Genomic DNA, 27,175 nt, shown 5'->3' with positions numbered 1-27,175 from the left:
TGGAAACAATTTTCACAAATAAACCAACATTGTAAGGTACTCTTCTGTATAAACAGATGAAATGTTAAATGTAGAAACAATTTTCACAAATAATCCAACATTGGAAGGTACTGTTCTGTATAAACAGATGAAATGTTAAATGTGCAAACAACTTTCACAAATAAACCAACATTATAAAGTACTCTTCTGTATAAACAGATGAAATGTAGAAACAATTTTCACAAATAAACCAACATTGGAAGGTACTGTTCTGTATAAACAGATGAAATGTTAAATGTAGAAACAATTTTCACAAATAAACCAACATTGTAAGGTACTGTTCTGTATAAACAGATGAAATGTTAAATGTAGAAACAGTTTTCACAAATAAACCAACATTGTAAGGTACTCTTCTGTATAAACAGATGAAATGTTAAATGTGGAAACAATTTTCACAAATAAACCAACATTGGAAGGTACTCTTCTGTATAAACAGATGAAATGTTAAATGTGGAAACAATTTTCACAAATAAACCAACATTGTAAGGTACTCTTCTGTATAAACAGATGAAATGTTAAATGTGAAATGTTAAATGTGGAAACAATTTTCACAAATAAACCAACATTGTAAGGTACTCTTCTGTATAAACAGATGAAATGTTAAATGTGGAAACAATTTTCACAAATAAACCAACATTGTAAGGTACTCTTCTGTATAAACAGATGAAATGTTAAATGTGGAAACAATTTTCACAAATAAACCAACATTGTAAGGTACTCTTCTGTATAAACAGATGAAATGTTAAATGTAGAAACAATTTTCACAAATAATCCAACATTGGAAGGTACTGTTCTGTATAAACAGATGAAATGTTAAATGTACAAACAACTTTCACAAATAAACCAACATTATAAAGTACTCTTCTGTATAAACAGATGAAATGTAGAAACAATTTTCACAAATAAACCAACATTGTAAGGTACTCTTCTGTATAAACAGATGAAATGTTAAATGTAGGAACAGTTTTCACAAATAATCCAACATTGGAAGGTACTCTTCTGTATAAACAGATGAAATGTTAAATGTACAAACAACTTTCACAAATAAACCAACATTGTAAGGTACTCTTCTGTATAAACAGATGAAATGTTAAATGTGGAAACAATTTTCACAAATAAACCTACATTGTAAGGTACTCTTCTGTATAAACAGATGAAATGTTAAATGTAGAAACAATTTTCACAAATAAACCAACATTGTAAGGTACTGTTCTGTATAAACAGATGAAATGTTAAATGTAGAAACAATTTTCACAAATAAACCAACATTGTAAGGTACTGTTCTGTATAAACAGATGAAATGTTAAATGTAGAAACAGTTTTCACAAATAAACCAACATTGGAAGGTACTCTTCTGTATAAACAGATGAAATGTTAAATGTGGAAACAATTTTCACAAATAAACCAACATTGGAAGGTACTCTTCTGTATAAACAGATGAAATGTTAAATGTGGAAACAATTTTCACAAATAAACCAACATTGGAAGGTACTGTTCTGTATAAACAGATGAAATGTTAAATGTAGAAACAATTTTCACAAATAAACCAACATTGTAAGGTACTCTTCTGTATAAACAGATGAAATGTTAAATGTAGAAACAACTTTCACAAATAAACCAACATTGGAAGGTACTCTTCTGTATAAACAGATGAAATGTTAAATGTAGAAACAGTTTTCACAAATAATCCAACATTGGAAGGTACTCTTCTGTATAAACAGATGAAATGTTAAATGTGGAAACAACTTTCACAAATAAACCAACATTATAAGGTACTCTTCTGTATAAACAGATGAAATGTTAAATGTACAAACAACTTTCACAAATAAACCAACATTGTAAGGTACTCTTCTGTATAAACAGATGAAATGTTAAATGTACAAACAATTTTCACAAATAATCCAACATTGGAAGGTACTGTTCTGTATAAACAGATGAAATGTTAAATGTACAAACAACTTTCACAAATAAACCAACATTATAAAGTACTCTTCTGTATAAACAGATGAAATGAGAAACAATTTTCACAAATAAACCAACATTGGAAGGTACTGTTCTGTATAAACAGATGAAATGTTAAATGTAGAAACAGTTTTCACAAATAATCCAACATTGGAAGGTACTCTTCTGTATAAACAGATGAAATGTGAAATGTACAAACAACTTTCACAAATAAACCAACATTATAAGGTACTCTTCTGTATAAACAGATGAAATGTTAAATGTACAAACAACTTTCACAAATAAACCAACATTGTAAGGTACTCTTCTGTATAAACAGATGAAATGTAGAAACAATTTTCACAAATAAACCAACATTGTAAGGTACTCTTCTGTATAAACAGATGAAATGTAGAAACAATTTTCACAAATAAACCTACATTGGAAGGTACTGTTCTGTATAAACAGATGAAATGTTAAATGTGGAAACAGTTTTCACAAATAAACCAACATTGTAAGGTACTCTTCTGTATAAACAGATGAAATGTTAAATGTGGAAACAGTTTTCACAAATAAACCAACATTGTAAGGTACTCTTCTGTATAAACAGATGAAATGTTAAATGTAGTAACAATTTTCACAAATTAACCAACATTGTAAGGTACTCTTCTGTATAAACAGATAAAATGTTAAATGTGGAAACAATATTCTGCTACTGCATATATTAATGGGTGAACAGTTTGTTTTTAAGTATTCATATCAATTCTGCGAATAGGTTTAGTGTCAGATGTTCCTGTACAGAGTAATCCACTAGCCATGGCCACTTTATTATGCAATTGTTAAATGTGTTTTGGGGTGAAACAGCAAATTCCTAAATATCTATATGATTTCATCTTATTCAGTATCTTGTTTAAAGACTGAGTAGAGTTACAGCTTTCCTTTAAGTTAGTGGATATATCTCTCATTGGCTCTAGAGATTTCGTAAGGTACTTCTCTTCTTTCCATAGTTGATTAATTGTAGCATCATTTTGTTAAGTTAAATTTTAACTGCAGTATCTTTGTCTTTAGAGATGCAAGGAAAATAACCTAAATATTTCCTGAATTTGTAAGTTCATGATGGACATAAGTGGAGAAATGACTGTTATTTTCATTTTTAAGTAAATATCTAGAAAATATAAATGGTCATTACTTTCACATTAAGGTATAAAGTACATTAATCATAAAACTTTATCTTACTAACTTGCCTGTCAGTATGAAAGTAAGTAAAAGAATTTAGATGGAAAATAATAGAATTTGATTGAGTTCTTTATGAAGTTATGTATTTTGACTATTTTCAGTAATTGTAACTTGAAACCAGTAGAGCAGTTGTTACTGTTTGCTTAGCTGTAATGTGCATACACGTATAGATAGATGTTAACCTGTTTGTTTAGTTGTACTTCCAAATCTTTGGAGTGAATGAGTTACTGATAGTCTTTTAATGCACATAGAAGGAATGTTAGCTTGGCAGTGGAACGTAAATTACTCTATTTTCTGTCTAGCGGAGTTTAAAGAATAAATTCTATGTTGATCTGTTTATTGTTTGAGCAGTTTAAGAAAGTACTATAGTCATTCTATAGGTGAAATGCACATGTGCTAAGAAAGTGGTATTTAACATTATTTTGTACTTCTGTAAGTAACATGACTGTCATTTCTGCAACATTTCATGATAATAGAAATTTGTTCCAAAGAACTACGACATGCTCCGTGTGGTTACATACCTGTTCTCATGGGAATTAATGGTGATTTCTACGTATACAATAGGAAGGAGAAAATTCTTTCATAACTTGATTACTTGTTTGTCATGCCTGTTGAACTTATGTCACAGAATATGTAGCCAGTAGTAGTGAAGTAAACAGTCTTTAATATAACAAAAGATTAGTTTTTGTCAGTATGGACATTCAGTTGTAATGAGTTTAGCACACTATTACTAAACAGAGCTCCAACATTTGCTGTTGTCTTTTCCATTATGGGACCCCATTGTTTTATTTATTCTTTGTTGCTAATAATATCTTTTTCACAATGAGTATTTTGTGAAAAACTTCCCTTGGTCTGTGTTATTATGTTCTTGATAATATATGATGTCTTTCTTGAGATAAATACATCTTTCAGCTTTGTAGATGTGTTCTTGCTGTGTAAATAACTACAGGGTGTTTGGAAAGTCACTGTGCAGTTTTGTAATCATATGTTATTCAGTCTATTTCAAGCCAGCAACTGATAGTGGTGTTTAGAAACAAAATAAGAAGGATTCAGGCCAACGGGGGTCACTTTCAACATAATTTGTTTATAATTGTCATTCATATTTACCTCCTGTATTCTATATTGAAACATATTTGTAAATAAATATATAAGTGTACAGTGACTTTCCAAACACTCTGTAGTTTTCCACTTGTATTGGAAATGATCTCCAATAAATGTTTATTATTAGCTATAGTATACATATATATATACACTGCTGGCCAAAATCTTAAGGATAATGAACATCAAAAATATACATTTTGCATTGTTAGACTCAACCACTTATTTGAATAGAGCTTTGAAAGATGAAAATAAAAATAAAAAACTTTTTTAGCATTTAATAAGGAAAGTGTCAACACTATGAAATTAGCTGAAACACTAGCTGCTGAAAAGTTTAAGACCTTACTGAAATGAAGTGTTAATTGGTAAACACGTAATGAAATTTAGTCATTTATGTTCAAGCATTAGCGTTGTCAACATCTCCCACCGATATCGCCTGTGTTACATTGGGTAAAAACATGGCAAAAGCTGACAGAGTTTGAACGTGGCAGAATTGTCAAGATGCAAAAGCAATATCTCTCTCAACGTGCCATCGTTGGAGAGATTGGGCATAGTAAAACTGCTATTGCAAATTTCTTAAAAGATCCTGAGGGATACAGAACGAGAATTCCAAGTAGTCGGCCCAAGAAAATTTTGCTGGCGTTGAGCAGGAGGATTCAACGGGTTGTCCAGCAAGATACCAGCCGATCGTTGAACCATATTAGGCCATGCTTCCTTCCACACCACGAAACAGCTCAGTTGAACTTTGCTGAGAAGCACCAAACATGGGATGTAGAAAAGTGGAAGAAGGTTTTGTTCTCTGACGAGAAAAAATTTAACCTGGATGGTCCAGATGACTTCCAACGTTACTGGCACGATAAGGATATACCACCAGAGACATTTTCTACACAACACAGTGGAGGAGGATCCATCATAATTTGGGGTGATATCTCCTTCCATGGAACAATGGAGCTTCAGGTTATACAGGGGTGTCAAACAGAAGCTGGCTACATTGGCATGTTGGAGAGAGCATTCTTATTGACTAAAGGCCCTCGCTTATGTGGAAATGACTGGATCTTTCAGCAGGACAATGCTGCAATCCACATTGCCTGTAGGACAAAGGACTTTTTCATGGCGAATAACATGATTCCTTTGGCCATTCAGTGTGTTTGCCCAAACTGAACCCCATTGAAAATGTTTGTGCGTGGATAGCAAGGGACGTCTATAGAAATGGACGTTATTTCTAAGCAGTGCATGATCTTCGTGAAGCCATCTTCACCACTTGGAATAACATTCCAGCCAGCCTTCTACAAATGCTTATATTGACCATGCCAAAGCGAATGTTTGAAGCTATTCGCAATGACGGCTGTGCAATGCTAAAAAGATTCTTTATTTTTATTTACCTTTTCTTATTTTCATCTTTTGAAGCTTTACTCAAATAAGTGGTTGAGTCTAACAATACAAAATGCATATTTTTTCTTTATGTTCATTGGCCTTAAGATTTTGGCCAGCAGTGTATATGTATATATACACACATGCGCGCGCACGCACACACATTCTTGTTCATAATTAGTAGGAGGCACTTTCACTGACTTCATCATTTAAATGTAAGGTCATGACCTTTTTTTTTCCTTTGGCTAGCATTTTGATATGTTACTGTTTTATGTTTCTCACATAAACATTTTACACAATTTTTTACTTTATGAATTACCTTCATGTAATTTTTCTGGCCATCAATGTGAATTTACACTTACTGCAAAAATCAGTATTATGATATTAGACAAAACATTGTAGGTTAATTAGTTTGTTCCATGAAGTAAGCTGTCCTGTATTAACACAACATTTTTAGTCTCTTTTTGTTCTTTCCAACTGTATACATGAAAAACCACCTTGTTCTGGAGAACAATTAAAGTCTTGGATTGAACATAAACCAAGTGCATTAGAATAATTTTGTTTTTCCCAAGTTATGTACAAAGAAATGAAAATAATTTGGTAATTATGTAAAATGTTACTTTATTGCTTCAAAAACCTGAAAGTAGGAATCGTGGCATTCTCTAGATAGTGTAGGGCTTAAATGTTTATATGGCATTTTTAAGGATTTCTCATACCTTTATTATGTCATTATTATTTATATTTAGTGTATTTGTTTTTCATGAGTTTCTTTCTAATTTTTCACAGCTGCATGGATTTTACAGAAGTTTCCAGAAAACTACAATGAAAAAGTAAGTAGGTTTAATGTACTGCAACATAACTAGTCTTAGAATAACAGTTTACGGTAGTTAGCTTCATAGATAGTAGCTTACTCTCATGCTGGTATTTTCAACATGGAAACCCAGCACTATTTTTATTTTGTAATATCTTCTCCTTTTCTCTATAAAACTAAATTAAGGGGCTTGATGGGTAGGATACTTGACCCACAATCTATGTGTTGGGAGTCCAAATTTCCATTGCTAAACATGTTTGACCTTTCAGCTGTTAAGTTTGTAAACTTTAAACTAAATCATGACTGTCTTCATTTTTATTTATTACTGCCTCTAGAAAGTTAACCTTGCCCCTGTAGGACTGTGAACCTTAAAATCAGGCTGCTTGATAAGTGATATTAATATATAAGATAAAGCTGTTATGCTGCTTCCAGTACCTCTTCTAGTTATTACTGTAATATATCAAGCTAACAGCATCCATCACTGCTCCAAGTACCACTTCTACTTGTTACTATAATATATCAAGCTAACAGCATCAATCACTGCTTCCAGTACCACTTCTACTTATTACTATAATATATCAAGCTAACAGTATCCATCACTCTTTCCAGTTTTACTTCTACTTATTACTACAGTATATCAAGCTAACAGCATCCATCACTATTTTCAGTACCACTTCTACTTATGAGTACAGTATATCAAGCTAACAGCATCCATCACTATTTTCAGTACCACTTCTACTTATGAGTACAGTATATCAAGCTAACAGCATCCATCACTCCCTTTAGTACTACTACTACTTATTACTACAGTATATCAAGCTAACAGCATCCATCACTCCCTTTAGTACTACTTCTGCTTATTACTACAGTATATCAAGCTAACAGCATCCATCACTATTTTCAGTACCACTTCTACTTATGAGTACAGTATATCAAGCTAACAGCATCCATCACTCCCTTTAGTACTACTACTACTTATTACTACAGTATATCAAGCTAACAGCATCCATCACTCCCTTTAGTACTACTTCTACTTATTACTACAGTATATCAAGCTAACAGCATCCATCACTATTTTCAGTACTACTTCTACTTATTACTACAGTATATCAAGCTAACAGCATCCATCACTCCCTTTAGTACTACTTCTACTTATGAGTACAGTATATCAAGCTAACAGCATCCATCACTCCCTTTAGTACTACTTCTACTTATGAGTACAGTATATCAAGCTAACAGCATCCATCACTCCCTTTAGTAGTACTTCTACTTATGAGTACAGTATATCAAGCTAACAGCATCCATCACTCCCTTTAGTACTACTTCTACTTATGAGTACAGTATATGAAGCTAACAGCATCCATCACTATTTTCAGTACCACTTCTACTTATGAGTACAGTATATCAAGCTAACAGCATCCATCACTCCCTTTAGTAGTACTTCTACTTATGAGTACAGTATATCAAGCTAACAGCATCCATCACTCCCTTTAGTACTACTTCTACTTATGAGTACAGTATATGAAGCTAACAGCATCCATCACTCCCTTTAGTACTACTTCTACTTATGAGTACAGTATATCAAGCTAACAGCATCCATCACTCCCTTTAGTACTACTTCTACTTATTACTACAGTATATCAAGCTAACAGCATCCATCACTCCCTTTAGTACTACTTCTACTTATTACTACAGTATATCAAGCTAACAGCATCCATCACTATTTTCAGTACTACTTCTACTTATTACTACAGTATATCAAGCTAACAGCATCCATCACTCCCTTTAGTACTACTTCTACTTATGAGTACAGTATATCAAGCTAACAGCATCCATCACTCCCTTTAGTACTACTTCTACTTATGAGTACAGTATATCAAGCTAACAGCATTCATCACTCCCTTTAGTACTACTTCTACTTATTACTACAGTATATCAAGCTAACAGCATCCATCACTCCCTTTAGTACTACTTCTACTTATTACTACAGTATATCAAGCTAACAGCATCCATCACTCCCTTTAGTACTACTTCTACTTATTACTACAGTATATCAAGCTAACAGCATCCATCACTCCCTTTAGTACTACTTCTACTTATTACTACAGTATATCAAGCTAACAGCATCCATCACTCCCTTTAGTACTACTTCTACTTATGGGTACAGTATATGAAGCTATCAGCATCCATCACTCCCTTTAGTACTAATTCTTCTTATTACTACAGTATATGAAACTAAAAACATCCTTACAACTGAACACTTTCCAATCATCATGGACAAGTTGCATGTTATTGGATACATGAAGATCACAGAGTTTATATATCTGTTGTGTATGTTAATTCTGTATAAAATAGTACAATATTCACTAAAGAACTTACATTTTTCTTTTATATCTGTACAAGCACATGTTTTGAAGTGTTAAGTTTAACCACTTATCAAAAACATGTCTATATGCTAAAACGCAAAAAAATGCAAACTGAAGTGGCAGGGGTTTAGTTTAGAGAGAGAGAAATCATAAGAATTCTCTCTCCAACTGGGGTGTTCAGGAACGTTGTGGTTTCTCTTCGTCCCCTTTTGTGAAAGGTTATTAGGTTTAGTTTTATTTATTTATTTATTAAATAATTTTTGACTCTTTTTTTTGGGTGAAGGAGGTCATTCTTAATGTTATCCTAGACCGAGGCAAAGGCAGCACCGGAGAGAATGGCCAGGTCCCGTCCGCAAGGCAGAAGTCAAAGTAAATATGAACATGAACTCAAACGACCCGACTCAGGGTCTGGCAATAAAGTTGCCTGTGCTGGGATCTAAAAATCCAATGCCTAATATTTGCTGTGGGGGGGGGAAACGGGAGTGCCCCGAGAAAACCCACTTTCACAGGACAGGCGCCAAAGTTTTGCCTGTCCTGTGCCCGATATCTGAAAAAGAGAATACATATTATTAACATGAGTTTAATTCTTTAGATACTTTGTTGTGTAATTTGTGATTCTTGAAATATGTTGTAAGGTGAAATGTATTTTGTTGGTGCACTAGTTAATTTGTATAGTGATGCCATTAGTTTGTTTCTGTTTTCTGCTTTTAGATAATATTTGTGTGATATTTCCGTTAGTCTATTTCTTAGTGTTGGTAAGTTACTGATTTGATGTATATAATTTATTGGCGTGAATGACGGTAGACTGAATGCAGATCTTAGTATTCTGTTCTGTTGAACTTGGATTTTCTGGAGTGTGTTATTTGACATATTGTATGTTACTTGACATCCATACTCTATTAGTGGACGGATGTAAGCCTTGTATATTTGGATAATGGTGTTTGGTGAACATTTTGATTGTCTACAGGTTAGAGTCATTAGGTGTGAAATCCGTTTTCTAATTGATGAGTGTATATTGTTAACATGTTTTTTCCATGTTAGTTTTGTGTCGAAAGTGATGCCAAGGAATGTGATGTTTTTGCTCATGTTAATGGTTGTATTTCCGAGTGATAACTTTATTTTTTCTAGATTTTTTCTTTGTTTTTTTAATTTCCTGTGATTGCTTGTGTTTTAGTTGGATTTAACACATACTCCACTTGTTACTCCATGTTGAGACGTTGTTCAGTGATTCTTGTACGCAAGACATGGCCATCACTGGGTTTCTGGAGGTGCTCCAGATAGCGATGTCGTCTGCGTATTGTGAATTATGCATGTATGTTAGATTTGGGAAAGGTATGTCACTGACGAAAATAATATATAAAAGTGGTGAGGTCTATATGCTAGCAGCTGACATACCTATTAAGTACATGGGGAAGGCAGAGGAGCCCATGTGGGGAGACGTAGGGTGTTGGGGACAGATCTGAATGCTTGTCTTCTGTGTTTTACAGCAGTTTTTTTGGTGGTGAGATTGACTTCAACTTTTATCTTCCACATGCATGATTTGAACATAGGACCCTTCAAGCTAAAATTGAATGCTGTACTAACACAGCTAAAAGTTTAACCCACTACCAGTTGGTAATAAGTATTTGTGGAAGAACTCTATTATACACAATACATACACAAAATTGTGTATAAGGAAAAAATAAATTTTATGTGTGTTAGTATATTTAGATATTTTTACAAAGATGGAAAAACATTTTCAAACACATAAGCATGTAAGTAGAAGTCATAAATAATTATTTTGTATTTTGCTGTACTTCTTTAACCAAAAATATGTCATTGGTTAGTGATTGCAGTTACTTGAATTTGTTTTGAGTATAATCACATAATAACAGTTATACATTAAGTTCCTGTAGTTATAAGGTTAATTTTACTGTTGTTAAGGAGCACTTTGTATTCAGTGTTTTTGTCATTATACAGGAAATCCTGAAGTCTGTGCCAAGTTTTGCATATCCCTGTGAATACAACAAGTATGGTAACATTGTTTTAATCAACATGTCTTTATTTTTATCAGTTATTCCTTGTGGGTTTTTGCTGTTCATTTAATTCATGGACTTATTTATTGATCATACTTGATAAGTATACCATTCCTGACAACATGGTACAAGTTTGGTCTCATTGAAGCAATCACAAATGAATGAGGTCATGCTTAGTTTTCATAAGTTTGAAATTATTTAAACATGGATTTAATCTCTCCTATTTTCACCTAGTTTTTTATATAATATTTGAAGTAACCTTACTTTCATATAATAGATGTCTTATCAGATTGCCATTTACACATTCTGCAAAGGCATGTTTTTGGCTAAAAATTATTTTAACAAATACCTTTAAGACAATTTTTTAAAGGTAATCTGGACAGTTCTTACTTGGAAAATGGGTAACGTCAGCTAGAGATTACTACATAGATATTACTTGTGATTTTAAAATTTGCAGTTATCTCCCATTGAAGTTGTATAAGTCAAGTAACTTGATAATTAAGTAATTTTAAGATGTATGATTTCAATTATAAGTAAGTAGCCAGTTTATTGTAGAAATATAAATTTAATGTTTCTTTGCTAGCAAAAATCAAAACAAACATACAGTATTGCACCTGAGGAGATTGCAAGCTACAAATGTGTGTGTGATAATTTTAGTATTTGTGTTGTTCCAAATTCTAGTTTTCACACTTAGTTCATTTTAGTGCTAATAAGTGTGTGTGTGTGTTGTTTTTTTTTCAACTCAAAATTATGGTAATATAAAGTTGATTATGTGTTGATTATAGGTAAGCTTTATAAAAATATGAAAGTGGTGATAATAAGAGGCAGTACAGTAATAAAAAGTCTCATATACAAATATTGCATTTAAAACAATTTTGGGATGCTTATTGAAAACACCAAATTTAAGCAAAAACCAAACATGAAGAAGATACCTTTACTAAGTCCTTAAGAATCTCCATTTGTGGCACTTCTTTGTTTTGTACTATATTTAAAGCACAGTAAATGCTATATAGTTTTTTATTTTTTAGTTAAAATATAAAATGTTTTTATAAACATGTTTTCTATAAATTAATTGTATTATACTAACATTATATGTTTAAAGAATGTTTATTTTTGTGTATATTTGACGAACCCCTGTAAGTGTCCTTAGTTAGAAATTAATTATTTATATATATTTTTAAGTTGTTTTTAAATCATCTTTGTAATGAACTTATAAGTTGAACCATGTGAAAAACTGATTCTCAAAGAAAATCTTTTATGGTCAAATATCTGACCCTGTAATATATTAATTGAGATGATAGTGGCTAAAAATTTGAGATTAAAAGACAAATGTATAGCTTTTCACAGAAAAGCTTTATAGAATTTTTAAAAATGTTTTACAGAAGTTAAAAACCATCATTAATAATGTATTGTATCACTACTGAGTTGAAAAGATATTTAAGTTGGGTTTGATACAGGCTGATATTGGTGTTTATATGTAATATGATCCCTGATTTAATCTATAATGGCACTGATATTTTTTGAATATTCAAAGAGCTTGTTGTATAAATGTGATAATAAAATTAACAAAATCCTTACTTGGCCAGGAATTGAACGTGCAGCTCCTGCCTGATAGTCGAGTGTTGTGCGTCTTTTTAATCTGATGTTAACTAATAATTCAGATCTGTAATTTTAAGTTACCATTTTAGTTTGGTTGTGATTAGCTAATGTAAAATCTTGCTCTAAATGTGTGTGATAAATTAATAATTAAAAAAATGTTATAAAAGTCTCCATTTAACTGGGATTTGACTATGAGATTAACCACTGAGCCATTTTGAACATTATAACAAAGTGAGTGTTACAAATAGAGGGTGTTTCTGATAATCATTAAACCTTCTTCACATTGTACAGTTGTTTGACAGTAGTGATGATATCCAGATTGATTATGTTTTTAGCTTTTTATAGGCTATAGGTTTGTTTATTTTTTTAGCATAGTTTTATTAAAAAATGAAGACCCTTTGGTATATTTGTTTTTCTTTTCTACTTTTTTAATATCGTCCTGACACGTTGCTGGCATTATCGTAAGATTGGACACGACTATCACGGATACTAATTCACTTATTCTTCAAATACAATAGCAGTGCTTTAACCTGTGAAACATTTTGTCACCTTTGGTTTCTTGGATACAACAGTTGCCAAGCAAGCCTCCAATAACTCCAATACAAATTGTTCAAAACTCAACAAACCCAAGGGATTAAAAGGCTTTAACTTATAATGTGTCAATTTTAATGACCGTTTTGTACTAAAAATAGTTAGAGATCAACTTTTAATGTGTCAATTTTAACAACCATTTTGTGTTAAAAATAGTTAGAGATCAACTTATAATGTGTCAATTTTGGCAACCGTTTTGTGTTAAAAATAGAGATCAACTTATGTGTTAATTTTAACAACCATTTTGTGTTAAAAATAGTTAGAGATCAACTTATAATGTGTCAATTTTAACAACCATTTTGTGTTAAAATAGAGATCAACTTATAATGTGTCAATTTTAACAACTGTTTTGTGTTAAAAATACTTAGAGAACAATCTAATTAAATAACAACAAGAATGTTTTGATAGGGTATTACTGTAACAACTTCATGGTAAAGTATTACCTTAATAACTTTATTAAGATTCACTCAAATCTGCATAGTTTTTTTAACTGTATTGTTTTCTTACTTTCAATTTGTTAATAAACTTTTCAGTACCATTTTTTCACTGACAGTTCTGCTGTTTTTAACATTCTAACGCTCAGAAATCTATTAATGTAAAGCTACTAGTTTACTGTAGTGATGAATAAAAACTGTTGAAAAATCAAAGTTTTTTGTAGTGTGTGTGTGTGTGTAGATTTAGCCTATAGGAAAATCTTGGTACAGCAAGAAGCTGCATACTTTATACAGTAACACACTATTGCAATTCTAGTTTTTCATGGTAATAGCTAAATTAATCATTTTTTTAGCATTTTAAAATTTAAATGAAGATGAACTTGGAAGATTGAAACATTGTTCTCTCCTTATCAATAAAAGTTTTAATACCCATGCCAGCCATTCTAAGATACATTTATATTTATGATTATTTTTAAAACCAAAGCTTACACTTAACCTAGCATATTATCATATTTATGATATAAAACTCTGAAAAATGAGTAATAGTCATTAGCATTACACTTGCCAACCAACAATTTCTTAGTGCCAATAGGGTAAAATGAACTGTGGCACCCACCCTACCCACATCTTCCCAAATTGACTATCCTTCCCTCTAGAGCTACACTAGACTCTTCAGGTTAATGTGCACATGCAGTAGCAAGCAAAAAATAAAACGTTTTTGAAAATTATGCAGAATGGGTTGTCTGTATGACAAAGAATATGTAAGATGGTAAACTTTTAATGCAACAAGTTTTTAGCATGTACTTTATTTCATTTTACGTATTTATTTTGCAAATAAGAGGTTTTAGGTGAGTTGGAACCCTCCTAAAGTAAGGGGCCCTGAGTAGCTGCCCTGCCTATAGCATGACCCTGAATATCTGTAGAATGTAAGTTAACATAGAAAAGTAAATCAAATTATTGTTATAGTTACCATAAAATTTAAAATTATTATAAAAAACTTTCTTTTTAGTTTAGTATTCCCCATATTGTGTTCAGTTTACGTGTTTTCACTCATAATGTGCACACAAGTCAGATAGTTTATTTTGTGTACTATGAGAAATTTGAATAAATATTAATATCATCATGTTTAATTTTTATGTAATGTTTCTGCTAATATTATTATTGATACATAGTTAAGTTAATAGTCTTTATAATGTTTTTCATCACTTATTGGCAAAATAATTGTTTTTTTCCAGCAATACTGTTCAGCATTTTTCTTTTGTCCTGACAAATATCGATAGTAAGTGGACATTTGGATTTTGTCGCCACACCCCCAATTCTCCCACATGCCATGTTTTATTGAGGTAAGAGCACTCCTTCAAGAGTTGTAAAAAAACTTCAGTTTTGAAGTGCAGTATGTGATGGTTTATTATTTTTATGATGATATGTTAGTGCAAGTCAGTTTTTTATGTTCTGCTGTCAAAAGAAATTGCTGTATGGAACTTACTCACCAGCATCACTCATTACTTGTTCTAACTGTAACTGACCTGGGAAAGCATAGTTTTAGCATTTCCACAATATAACAGGTTATTGATATCTCGGATTATTAGAAAACTAATATGACTTGAGGAATATCTTGATTATCGTCATTTATATCCTTAAGTGAAAAATGTGACTCCAATACGATTCCTTATCCTTCTAACATAAGAGCTGTACTTGATATATGCTGCTTTTTGTATGTATAATTCTTGCTTGCTACTAGCCTTGATATTCTAACCCACTCTCATGTAATTCCTCTTGATATTGTTGTGTTGTATCATGCAACATACAAAGCTGACTCCCTCTATAATGTAGAGCACTGTAACCACTTTTTGATTTGGCATTTCAGTTTGCAGTTGTGCTCAATATTTGTTTTGTATTTACAATTTTTGTATGCACTCTTGGGCTACTTCTAATGTATTTTGACAGCTCGTAGTTTGTTGTAATTTATTTGCTGCTTACTTGGTATTTGTGGAATATTTGTTTCTCTACATAATGTTACTACAATGCCTTCTGTTGTGGATATGGCCACTACTGATCCACTACTCTGTGCTGCTGCCGTGGTTTTGAGTTCCACAGTTTTTGGAAAAGAGATTTTTACCATGGTATTTTGCAAGTTGTAAACTCTCTTATGGCTTGTTGTACATCTGGAACCTCATCTGTATTTCCAATTTTCAGGAAAATCTGGTCCTGATGATGAAGATTTGGACAGCCTTTTCCTACCCAAAACCTTCAATGCACAGGTCTGTTTTACTTTTTGTGATTTCCCTCATCTTCCTTTGTTTTGTTTTTTTTTGGACAGGGTTTCACAAGCTTTGTCTCTTCCATCCACCTCCTAACCAAAGCTATCCACTATTTTCCTGAGGAGTTTTCAGCAGATACATCTTTTCTTTTCCAAGTTGATGTGCTTTTCTTCCTCAGCCTTATACTTTCATATGTCGCTCCTTTGTTCTTGGAGCTCCTTTTCAGGAACAACCTCTCGTTTCACATACATACACTTGATTCCTGTTTCCAAGACCTCTGTCTGGTCTTTTTTTTTTTTTCTATGACAGTCTATTTTTATGGATCTTCCTTATACTTTGGAGTTTTGGATAAAGCTCTACATCTACATTCTTCCCTTTCTTACCTTGTCTCTAATCTTTCTCAAACCTTTTCTACCCGTGTTTCCAACACATCCTCTCCACTACTGGTGTCACGTTTCTGTGTTTCTAAGGTGAGTCACCATATTGCCTGTCATTTTGTTTTCCAATGTCAGTTTCGTTAGTGACTATCTCATGGATTCAGGCACTGTGGGGGCACAGTTGGCCAGATTTGTTTACCTGTAGTGCCCATTCATCATGAACTCTTGGGTTCATCAAGTCCTAAAAGAAGGATTATTCCTTCAATTTTCCTCCCCCTTTTATTTTCATGACCTATATTCTCCCATCCTCAGGATCCCATTTCATACCATCATTTGTTGGAGACAGTCATGATTTTTTTTGCATGTGGACACTGTCAAACAAGTATTTCATACTTTTGTGGGGTTTTATTCCTATTTGTTCATGGTTCCCAAGAAAACTAACAATTGGTATTTCATATGCTTATCTTCACGTCCTCATCTTTCCTGCATCCAGATTTATCTTCAGTTTCTTCTTGGGGAGGGTCCAAGTGTTTCAGTTTTGTACTGTATCATTTTGGTGTGGTATCAGCAGTATATATCTTCTGTTGTGTGGTTAGAGCCCTTGCCCACCATCTTACACTCAGGGTTTGCAGTTCTATCATTATATGTATGACGATTTCCTTTTAACTGTGTTCCAACACACCCATTTGCTCCTACAAGAGGCAGCTTGTGTGGAGTGGTTTGTCAAACTTGAGAAGTTCTGTTTCACTCCCATACAGTATCTTATCTATTTGTGGTATTTTACAACAACTACCTCAGCAGGGTCCAGCCCTTTTCTTTTTTTCTGAGGTCAGTGGAACTCTTGCTATCAAAAGCCAAGTCCTTTCTTTCTCTACCAGTATAATAGGTTTTGAGGACCTGGTTTGCATAGATGTTCTCCTACTCAGGGGTCATGCACACATGAACCAAAGACAATTCATCCATACATACATTGTCTTCATTGGGTGTTGCACAATCAATGAAATCTCATTCAGGATACCTTGGACTTCATCATCCTCTTCCCTTTGAGTTAACTTTGCCTGGTAGATTGAAAGAGACAACACTTTGGCTGGTGTTCTGCCTCTTGCCCTTCCAGATTTTCATATTTTTATAGGTGCTTCTCTTACAGGGTGGGGAGCATATCTGGATTTAAAAATAATCTCTGGTCATTAAATAGTGGTCAAATATTCTATTTACATTTAAATTTTTGAAATTCTTGCAATTTTTCTGGCAGTTTATTATTTCCTACCTTTAGTAAGGGGCCATTTAGTCATGACACATTATAACAGTTTGTTGTCTCTGACATCGGTTGTCAAGGGGGCATTCATTCCAATTTGCTTTTCTCTTGAATGTTGGAAATCCTTTTCTGGATTCAGTCTCAGCAAGTTTGATTTATTTTGCTTGTCACGTTCCAGGTTTTCTGATTCTTGTAGTAGATTACTTATCTCATCCAAACTTTATTCTATCTACAGAGTGTTTTTTCTCTTTATATGTTTCAGTGGCTTTGCTCCCTGTTTGGTATCTCTTTTCTGGATGCATTTGTCATCAATCCCAATATTCCAGTTCCACATCCATTGGGTTTAGTGGTGGATGCCTTTATAAATTTATGTTTATTCTTCTGTCCATCCTCTTTCTTGTGTTTTCTCCTTTATCAAGCTGCTCCATGTTGAGTCCTTCTAATTGCTCCCATTCTGGCCTGTCCAACTGTGCATTTTGATTCTGAATACTTGTCAACTATCTCCTTCTCTATCTTTTTCTGGCCTGTTCAACCGTGCACTTTGGTTCTGAATACTTGTTAACTATCTCCTTCCGTATCTTTTCCACTTTTCTGATCTCTTCTACGTCAACTTCAATCTGCCATCACCACACTCTGGCATCAAACATTGATTTGCGTAGTCTCCTGGATCTGGCCTCTCTACATGGGAAGTTTTTCTTCTTTCTTCCTCAGTCTGATATTCTTTAAATGTTTCCAAATAAAATGATGTATTTTCCAGAGTTGGTCTTTGTACCATGGTTTCTCACCTCCCACCTAGTGTTTCCCACCTTTCTAGTTTCTTTACTTGGTACTTTGGCAGTGGTTAATTAATTTCCACCATCGTAGGCTTCAGGGCAGCAGCCCTTGTTTAAATCTTTTCATTTATCACACTCTGGAGGCATTTTTTCTTCTCCTATGTGATTGGAATCTTAATGTGGTCTTTCATGCCCTTACCTTTCCTTCAAATCTTTGGCTCATTATACCACCTGTATTATTTTTTACTTGTCTTCTCTTGTGGCTGTCTTAAGTCAGATGTCTTGGCTGTTGAAGTTTCTTGTATTCACAATACCTTTGTTCTCCTTTATTTGGATCATAGTTGTTTTTTTATCCAAGATGTTCATAATAGTGTGTGAAGAGGTTATAACCATTAGTCTTATTTCCTTCCTCTTCATCTCTGATCTATTCCCATTCTGATTGTGTTAATCTTGTTTGTCCAGTATGTGCTCTGCTTTGTTATGTTGCCCACAATTTCATATGATGGAATACTTTCTCCCATCACTGATACCTGATTGATTCATCTTGGTTATGTGTCATTATCCAAAGATTCTCATCACTTCTTCCAAGTTTTTTTGTACTAAAGATATCATCTCACTTTTTTTTCTGTCTACCCATTTCCTTCACCAATCAGAAGAAATTCTGTTGGCTGGCATGTAGGCCTTTTCCTACATCATCTGGCTGTTGCTTACTGCCTGTCACCATTCTCCATATATTATATCAACTCTGAAAGGGTAAATTCTTCCTTTTATTTTTCCCTTTCAAGTAGCCTACTTAAATGTGAGTCTGCACCATATGGTTCTACAGATCTCTAATGCTCACTGAAGAGATGGGGTGTTTCACATAAGAGCTGAATGCTGCCCTGCAGTATCTTGCTTCATAAATGAAGCTTGCATCAGACAATACCTTGGACTATCATAAGTAACACAGTGTAATGATTGCTATCTATTCTTGTAGTCCTAGCTGAATAAACCAAGACTATTCTGCTTTTTGAAATAGGATTTTGTGATCACCTATTGCACCACCAGTGTTGCATTCCTCCCAATCTCCCAGTGGAGATGAGAATTACCTGCCACTTGTCAGTTTCCAGTTGTCAATGTGGTGAACCATGTATCAGATCCTACTCAGTCAAGAGTAGGGCAGTGGTGTTCTGTTTGTTTAGATGGTGAATACTCTCTTCCTAACAATAGGGTATTACACTCCATATCTTTTGCACTAGTCCCTCCACCTTTTCAGTTGACTATGGGATTCTAGCTATTATGTGAGAAGTAAGATATTGTATCAGAAGTTACCATTTCTCTCCAGTGAAAATATAATTCCAGTAGGTACTTACCTCTTTTTTCACTTCCCACTTTTGGTGCATCTTTTGTGTGTAATCTCGAGGTGATGTATTGCTGTACAATCTAGAGGAAGTCAGCTATACTAGGAGAGCAGCATGTTGTACTCCTGTGATTACTTGCATGTAATATACCATGAGAGTAGGTGAGACACGAAAGGTAGTAGTGAGCAAAACGTTCACATATAATAAAGTGCAGCAGATGTTGAGAAGAGCCAATATGTGAGAGGGGATAATTATTTATTCAAAATACATTGTTAGTTTAGGAACATTTTAACATTAAGAAAATATTTACAACAAATACTACACGATTTGTTCTTTTGTTGGTGTTTTGAAAGGTGCCATCTGCTTGGTAGTGCTAAATCTAGAGAGACAATTTGAAAACAGAAATCCAGGTATATTATATCTGGTAAATTTCTTGGCATTTTTGTCATAAATTAAGACTCAGAATAACATGAATACAGCAAAACCTCATTTATCTGATATTTCTCAAACAACTCCAGATGATTGAATTCATTAATATTTTAGTTTTGAAATATCAAAAATATTAATGTATGTTATTTATTTACACATGTTATATGTATCAGGTCATCCTATAAGTAATGTCTGATTTTAAGTTCAGAAAAAGAGAGAGGATTTCAAACTATTTTAATGTTATTTAATCAATAATGTATGTTCCATTATGATTAATTACTTCCTGCCAACGATTCACAAGCTTCTGAATGCCACTTCTAGAAAATTCTTGGGGTTTGGAAGGAAAGAATGTAGAGAGAGTAGTTTTGACATCTTCATATGTTCCAAGCTCTTTTCCATCAAGATAGTTCTGCAAACTTTGGAAAAGATGATAATCAGATGAGGCAAGGTCCAGAGAATAAGGAGGATGTGAAAGTTTCTCCCAGTCTAGCTCTTCAGTCTTTGCAGATGTGATCCTTGCTGTATGGGGCCAATTCATTATCCTGGTGTAACACAACACCTTTATGATTGATCAAAACAGGCCTCCTTTTTTTTCTTTCAGTGTAACATTCAAGCACTCTAACTGTTGACAATAGAAGTCTGATGTAATCATTACATTGAGTGGCAGGAACTCAAAGTGGATCACACCCAACAATATCCCACTAAATGTTTAACAAGACTTTCCTAGTGTGGAGGTCCATTTTGGACTGTTCTTTAGCTAGTTTACCTGCAATGAGCCATTGTCTATGACATATAACATTTTTATAAAATAACCATTTTTCATCTCCAGTCACTAAGCTGTCCAAAAAAGGTGAGTTACACTCGCAAGAGAGCACAGAAGTGCAAGTGTCCACTTTTGCTCTAAGATTGGCTTCTGTCAAATCATGGGTGATCCATTTTTTCAAGTTTTGACACTTTTTCAAGCTATTGCAGATGACGGTAAATTGTTGAATGGGTTGAATTAAGCTTCTGTGCTAGTTCTTTAACTGTTACAGCACATTCTTAATCAGGTACAGCCAGCAGCAAGTTATCATTAAACTTGACAGGACGACCTGAATCTGGTGCATCACTTAAGCTGTAGTCACCTGATCTGAACTTCTGAAACCACCTTCAACATTTTCTTTCATTGAGAGACTCCGAACCATAAACACCTTGAATGTTTCATGTAGTTTCTGCTGCACTATTGCCTTTTTTAAACTCATAAAGCATTATATGCCTAATGGGCTCCTCAGCCACATCCATGTTAATAAGGGTTTACTTGATTAATGATCTGAAAAAGTGGAGTTGGGTTAGTTTCTTTTATTTGTCTGAACATTTTTATACATGTTCTTCTACATATTATAGTCATTAAAGTCTTCTACATAGACAGAATTGATGATGTACTTTTTGTATTAAATTTTCAGACATTACTTATGGGATGACCTGATATATCCATTTTACAATAAGTATAGTTTTTGAATATTGCGTACTTATAGATTTTTGGTGATTCTAGATACTGAATTCTGTAATTCCCATAAGATTATAAAATATTATAATCATACATCTTTTAAATGTAAATTATGTACTATTTCAAGTCTAAATATGATCAGTTTTCCAGTGTCTTTTTATTATCCCTAATGGTAAGGTAATAAACTGTTTTAAGATCATAGTTGAAAGATTTATTGTAAATTATTGTCCAATAATATTCACTTCATTATCCTCTCTTATTTGTTTCTATTTTATCTTATATAGCTATTAATTTTTTGTACTTTCAACTAATAACTGATGTTTTTCTGTTTTTTTACTGATCAACAAAACATTGCAACAAAGTCATTTCAAGAAATGAAGAATAATGCCTGAATAATTGACAGTTTTTCACATATAGCTTCAAGTTTTTCTTTTGTAACTTGTAAAATTTTCACCTAACATACTTATAGATGAAATTTCCAAAGTCTGTAGAATTAACTTTCTTATTTAAACAGTTTATATTGAGAGTAAGCATGATCAGGTGGTTAATATGGTTGCTTACCATTGTTACAAAATCATTTCTAGTCATAATGAATATTTAGACTAATGCTCAGCAGTTTATCAAGTATCTAAACATTATAGAACTTCAAGAGAACCTCAAATTTTATTTTACACTGAAATCATGCTTTTTAGTTAAGGTTATTTCATAATGTGTCCTTACTAAGCAACTGGCACACAAATATGCAGTATAAGTTGTGGATAATATTAGTAAGTATGTATTAAATTCATGGTTTTTAAATTGTGTACTTTTATTTCTCTCTCTCAGTGCTCTACCTTGGCATGAAACGTTTTATGCAGTTTTGAATAACATTGTGGATCTAGCAAACAGAGAAGAAGTAACTGTTATCTTTGTTAAATCTTCTTGTCAAGTTTGTAAAATGAATCATGGATATCTAATATATGAAGTTAATTTTTTTATATTTTTGAGGTGTACTCCACACATGAAAAGTGTTTTGAATTTATGAACATATACATGGTTACAAATATTGCTCATGTGAAATAAATAAATAAATACAGTTGTTACTACACTTGCTGTTAAGTGTTCCTCTTTTTCTGCCATTCTTTTAATCACTGTTTTGTAAACTTTCTGTGCCTTCTACTTGGGAACTTCATTCACTACCAGTTTGTTTTGATCAATGTTTGTATATAGACTTAGATTAACATTTTGTTAAAATATATTTTTCCCTGAAACCTCCATTACACATAGATATGTTTGTCACTTTACAATGGCAGTGGATGGTGATGACTAACTGTATTCACTCTAGTCTTACACTGCTAAATTAGGGATGGCTAGCGGAGATAGCTCTCATGTAGCTTTGTGCGAAATTCAGAACAAACAAACACTTTACAATGAGGCCACTGGTGGCTCAGAGGTAAATCTGAGGACTTACAATGCTAACAGTTTGATACCTGTTGTGGGTAGAGGACAGATAGTCCATTGTGTAGCTTTTTGCTTAACAATGGTAATTATGTATTCTTTACCCATAACTGTATTTATAAATCTTGCATTAACAGTTTTGGATCACTGTTTTATTTTTAAACTCTTCTCTGATATCAGTCTGACATAAATGTGAACAAAGAATAGATCATTTGTTGATACTTTAATATGCATTAATTACTGTACTATTAAAGCTTGTGTTGCTAGTATCATTCCTGTTTTCCATTTGTCAGTCCTACCCACTTAGTAAACACCCGAAATAATGGATTTAAAATTTGTCATGTATCAGGCAGATGGGGAAAAAAAGAAATTTTAATTTTGAGATGTGTGGGTCATTCCTTGTATGTTCATGCAATCATACTTATAGCATTATTATTTTGAGCAGTGTGAGTTTTAGGTTTGTGCTAGGAAAGTTTATCCAAGCTAGGTTAAGTTGTCAGTAGATTATTTCTTGCATGTGCACTCAAAAAGTTTTATTCTTTCTACTGACCTAAAGATGCCAATCAACAGAACACTGCTGCTTCAATTCTTTTTTCACTTTCTCATAATTCCAAATTCTTGCCCTCTCTCAGGAAGGACCATTTTGTTAATAGTTGTAATTAGAAGCCTGCTTTTATATTGGTTCCATTTTATTGTTTTCTTGGTATCGTAGAGATAATTTTCCAAACTTATGTTGTGTTGATGCATCATTTTCTGTATAGAAAGAAGAATGTTTTAGAATTGTCTCTCGTCTTACCTCTGGAATTGACATGACAGCCAAACCATGTGTCCTTTTAGGTTTACAAGCATTTTAAAACCTTCATAGAATCTTTTTAAAAATACTGTGGTAGAACATACAATTGTTGTTTTTAAACTAAAGGAGACATTATCTAACCATTTGGCCAGCTATGTTTTCTTGATTTTTAGAAAAGCCACCCATTAAAACTTAGGCTACATTTTGTATCTGAGGATGGCTAGTATGGGTATTAACACTTTTACTAATAAAGCAGGGAATAACGTTTCAACCTTTTTAGGTCATCTTCAGGTTAACAAAGATGGCCTAAAAAGGTTGAAACATAGTTCTCTACTTATAAGTGTTGGTACCCATACCACTTGTCCTGAGATACATTTTTACTTCAAGTGGGTTTCTTGCCATCACAAATAGGTTATATGTTGATGAACTCCCACATGAAGAGCCAGTTTTGAATGCTATGTTTTTTTTAATTGTAATAGGACTTAAATACATATTTATGATATTATAATCTCCCTCTACTCACAAGATTAACTTTTCTTGTATTGTGCTGCCCTCTATTTGTGAACTATTTTTGAACACATGCCAAAAACCTTCAACCCTCCCTTTATTGGAATTCAAAGCTCTAACATGTCGGTTGTATAAATATCTGTGCTTCATCTCTCCACCAATAGGAAAGCACTACTATCACATTATACATGTGACTTCCTCTGTGCACCTGCTCAATGCTGTTACTTTTCGTTTGATAGTGCTTGAGTGCAGAGGTCTATCTTTAGAACAGTTATTACCCTAGAAGTAGTTTAACCGTCTTTAATGTTTTTCACATTCATTTTGTTCAAATTGACTTTGTTCAACTTTGATTTATTTAATTTCAAATTTTCTTTAGAGTGTTTGATTTTACCCATGTTTATCGTATATTTTTTGCTGGTTTTGTACCACACATGAATTCCAAAGTTTCTGTTAGAACGTTGGGTCCATATCGCTCATTTGTCCCCACACTTTTGGCAACAGGCATGGGTGATCCCTCAGAGGATTTTGTGGCTTTTTTTTCATAGGGAGATGAACCAGTAAATGGAATGCACATTATCTCCTGTTCATGGCTTTTTCTTCCTGTACTTTATGAACCTTTTTTACGGTTGCAGATGCTGACTATAATTTTGATTTCCTGATTTCACATCAGTGTTCTCATACTGCTGGCTGTCCATCATGCTTTGGATCATTTGTTTTTCTACTCAGCCTCCTGCAGGTTAAAATACATTCTCACATTTCTACCATGTGGCTTCTGTTGATCAACCTTAGGGCACAAGATCTCTTTCACTGTGATTTTGCGCTGTGGATCTTCTTTCTTTTACCCACACACATCAAGTTCATTTGATGGTGTGTCATGTCATGGCTACTTTCCCTGTCTTGGTCAGTTATCTTTTCTATCTGGGTCTTATTTATCCCAGGTGTGGTCCCTGCATTCTGCTGTTTTTCTATGACTCTTTCTGCATTTGGGTATGCCCCCTATTGATGTCATTGCCATCAACTCCAATTACCGTGGTTTTGGTCCATGTTTTTGCATCGTCCATCCTTGACTGTCGATGCCTTCGGCTATGTTTGGTCTCATCTATTTCTTTATTTTTTCCTTTCCATCCAGTTATTTCTTTGGGTGGTTTTTTTTATCCATGCTTCTCCATTTGTGGTCATTCTAGTTGCTTTTTCCTGACTGGCGGGACCTTTATTTTCTTAGTTCTTCCAACTGCAAGTGATCTCTTTCCTTCCTCTTCCTTCCATTTGAACCTGCTCCATCAACTCAGTCACTAGTGCTCTATTATGTGTTATCTATCCTCCATCTTCTGACTTAGCTTTTGTCAGGTCCTTGGCTAGATTTTCTGGTTTATCTTGTATAATAGCTTCACATATAGCCTGTGCCATTCACCCTTCTTTGGACATCTGTGTACACAACTGGAACATTTATTGCTCTTGGGCATTGACTGAGGGTTTCTGGACTTCTTTCCCAATGATTACTCTACAGTTGTCTCCTGTGGCTCATTGACAGGGATTCTTTGGTTTTAGTTTCAGATGTCAGGTAGCATTATCCCATACCTTTTGTTTTTCTTATGTATGTATGGTCCTTGCTTCCCCTGTCCCTTGTCTTTTCCATGTTAATCTATTCCTTTCAGCTCTATCAGCTACAAAAGCATTTGTCTCTCCCAGTCTGGAACATAATAGTTGTTTTTTCTGCTCTTACCTTGCTCATGTTTTTGTGTTCTGTGGTTCATCTCTCTTTGATGGCATATTTCTTCCTCCTCCTGGCTTGCAGTCATCATAAGCTAGATAATTTCTCCCTCAATGTTACCAGGTCCTTGTACTGCTCATTCTTCTTCCAAATTGTGCTTTCCTTCCTACAGCCTCTGGGACTCATGATGTTCAGGTCTCCTGTCTGCTTATTTTCATTTTCTCATTTCTGCCCTTCTCCTGTTCCAGAACAAATCCTTTGTCCTGCCTTAGCCCTTTATTGTTATATTGCTTATGTAGCTTCTTTTAGGCAACCTCATTACCTCCTGTTTCTCCCTTTGCAACCTTCCTCATCCCATGGTCTTTCCCTTGTTAGCCTAATCACTTGGGTTTGATGTTTGATTCAAGTGGCTTATTCCTCCTTGTTTTTTCCTGACATGTTCTTTTTCACATTTTTTTGCATCAACTACATCACCTTTCTCTCTCTCTCTTGCCTCTCATCATCAGCAGCTACAGAGAAGATTCTACTATAGGGCACGTGGGAAACTTTGCACATGTTCATCTCCCACTATCTACACCACTTCACAGTTTCTACTGCCTAGGTGTATCATCTACCATTTGTGGCTCTTTTCCTAACTACAGCATAGCTGTAATATGAAATATGGCTTTACTAATGCTTTATTTTCTTTCAGGGACCTCCTGCTTTAGCTTCACTTTGGATCCCACTTTGTGGCAAGTAGTGCCTAACCAGATATTGTCTGTACTCTGAATGGGTTCCATTTTGATGGTATAACCATTTGCAGGCATCCTTTCATCAAATCTGCACTGTAGGCCATCTTGATTCCTATATTTCCATGGCTGTGTATACTCACTCTTGAGTGTTTCATAAACTCGCTTGAGTATAAATTTATTGTGATATTTGCATCTTCATGTGCCTGTCCTGGACTTCACTGCCAATGGACAGCATGGATAGAGCAGAAGATGACTGATGCCCATCCGTGCAATATCTAGATTGAATAAATCAGTGTGATCCATTTTAATTTGAAAGTAGGGTTTTGTGATCATTTATTCCGCTTTCTGGTGTTGCACTTCCACCGGACTCCACAACACACCTTCCCCCTTTTATTTCAGTGGAGGATAGAGTCTTTACCAGTTCCACAAAGATACTTATAAACATTAAGTTAAGAATAAGGCAGTGGTGTTCTGCTGGTGTAGAGGGAGTTACAGTATCTTCCAGAGGGGTACTTTTCATAAAGTTGAGGCGCCCAAATGCAGCTTCCACTTTCAGTTGGATGTCCTCCTTCTA

General features: G+C 33.8%; 1 protein-coding gene across 2 annotated transcripts in view; it reads left to right on the top strand.

Moving 5' to 3' along the window:
* Window positions 1–27,175, top strand: part of LOC143248484 (DENN domain-containing protein 1B-like) — a 91,836-nt gene that overhangs the window by 5,653 nt on the left and 59,008 nt on the right. The window contains exons 3-6 of one of the 2 annotated variants that reach the window (XM_076496890.1): window positions 6,472–6,515; window positions 10,822–10,871; window positions 14,737–14,844; window positions 22,248–22,317. In XM_076496890.1, the coding sequence (XP_076353005.1) occupies window positions 6,472–6,515; window positions 10,822–10,871; window positions 14,737–14,844; window positions 22,248–22,317 (272 nt within the window). The remainder of the gene's footprint in view (window positions 1–6,471; window positions 6,516–10,821; window positions 10,872–14,736; window positions 14,845–22,247; window positions 22,318–27,175) is intronic. The other variant, XM_076496891.1, reaches the window with a different exon arrangement.

The sequence above is a fragment of the Tachypleus tridentatus genome, chromosome 4 (genome assembly GCF_004210375.1).
Source record: "Tachypleus tridentatus isolate NWPU-2018 chromosome 4, ASM421037v1, whole genome shotgun sequence".
Taxonomy (NCBI): Eukaryota; Metazoa; Arthropoda; class Merostomata; order Xiphosura; family Limulidae; genus Tachypleus; species Tachypleus tridentatus.
Note: the sequence above shows the minus strand (reverse complement) of the source record. Positions and strands in the feature narration are given on the sequence as shown.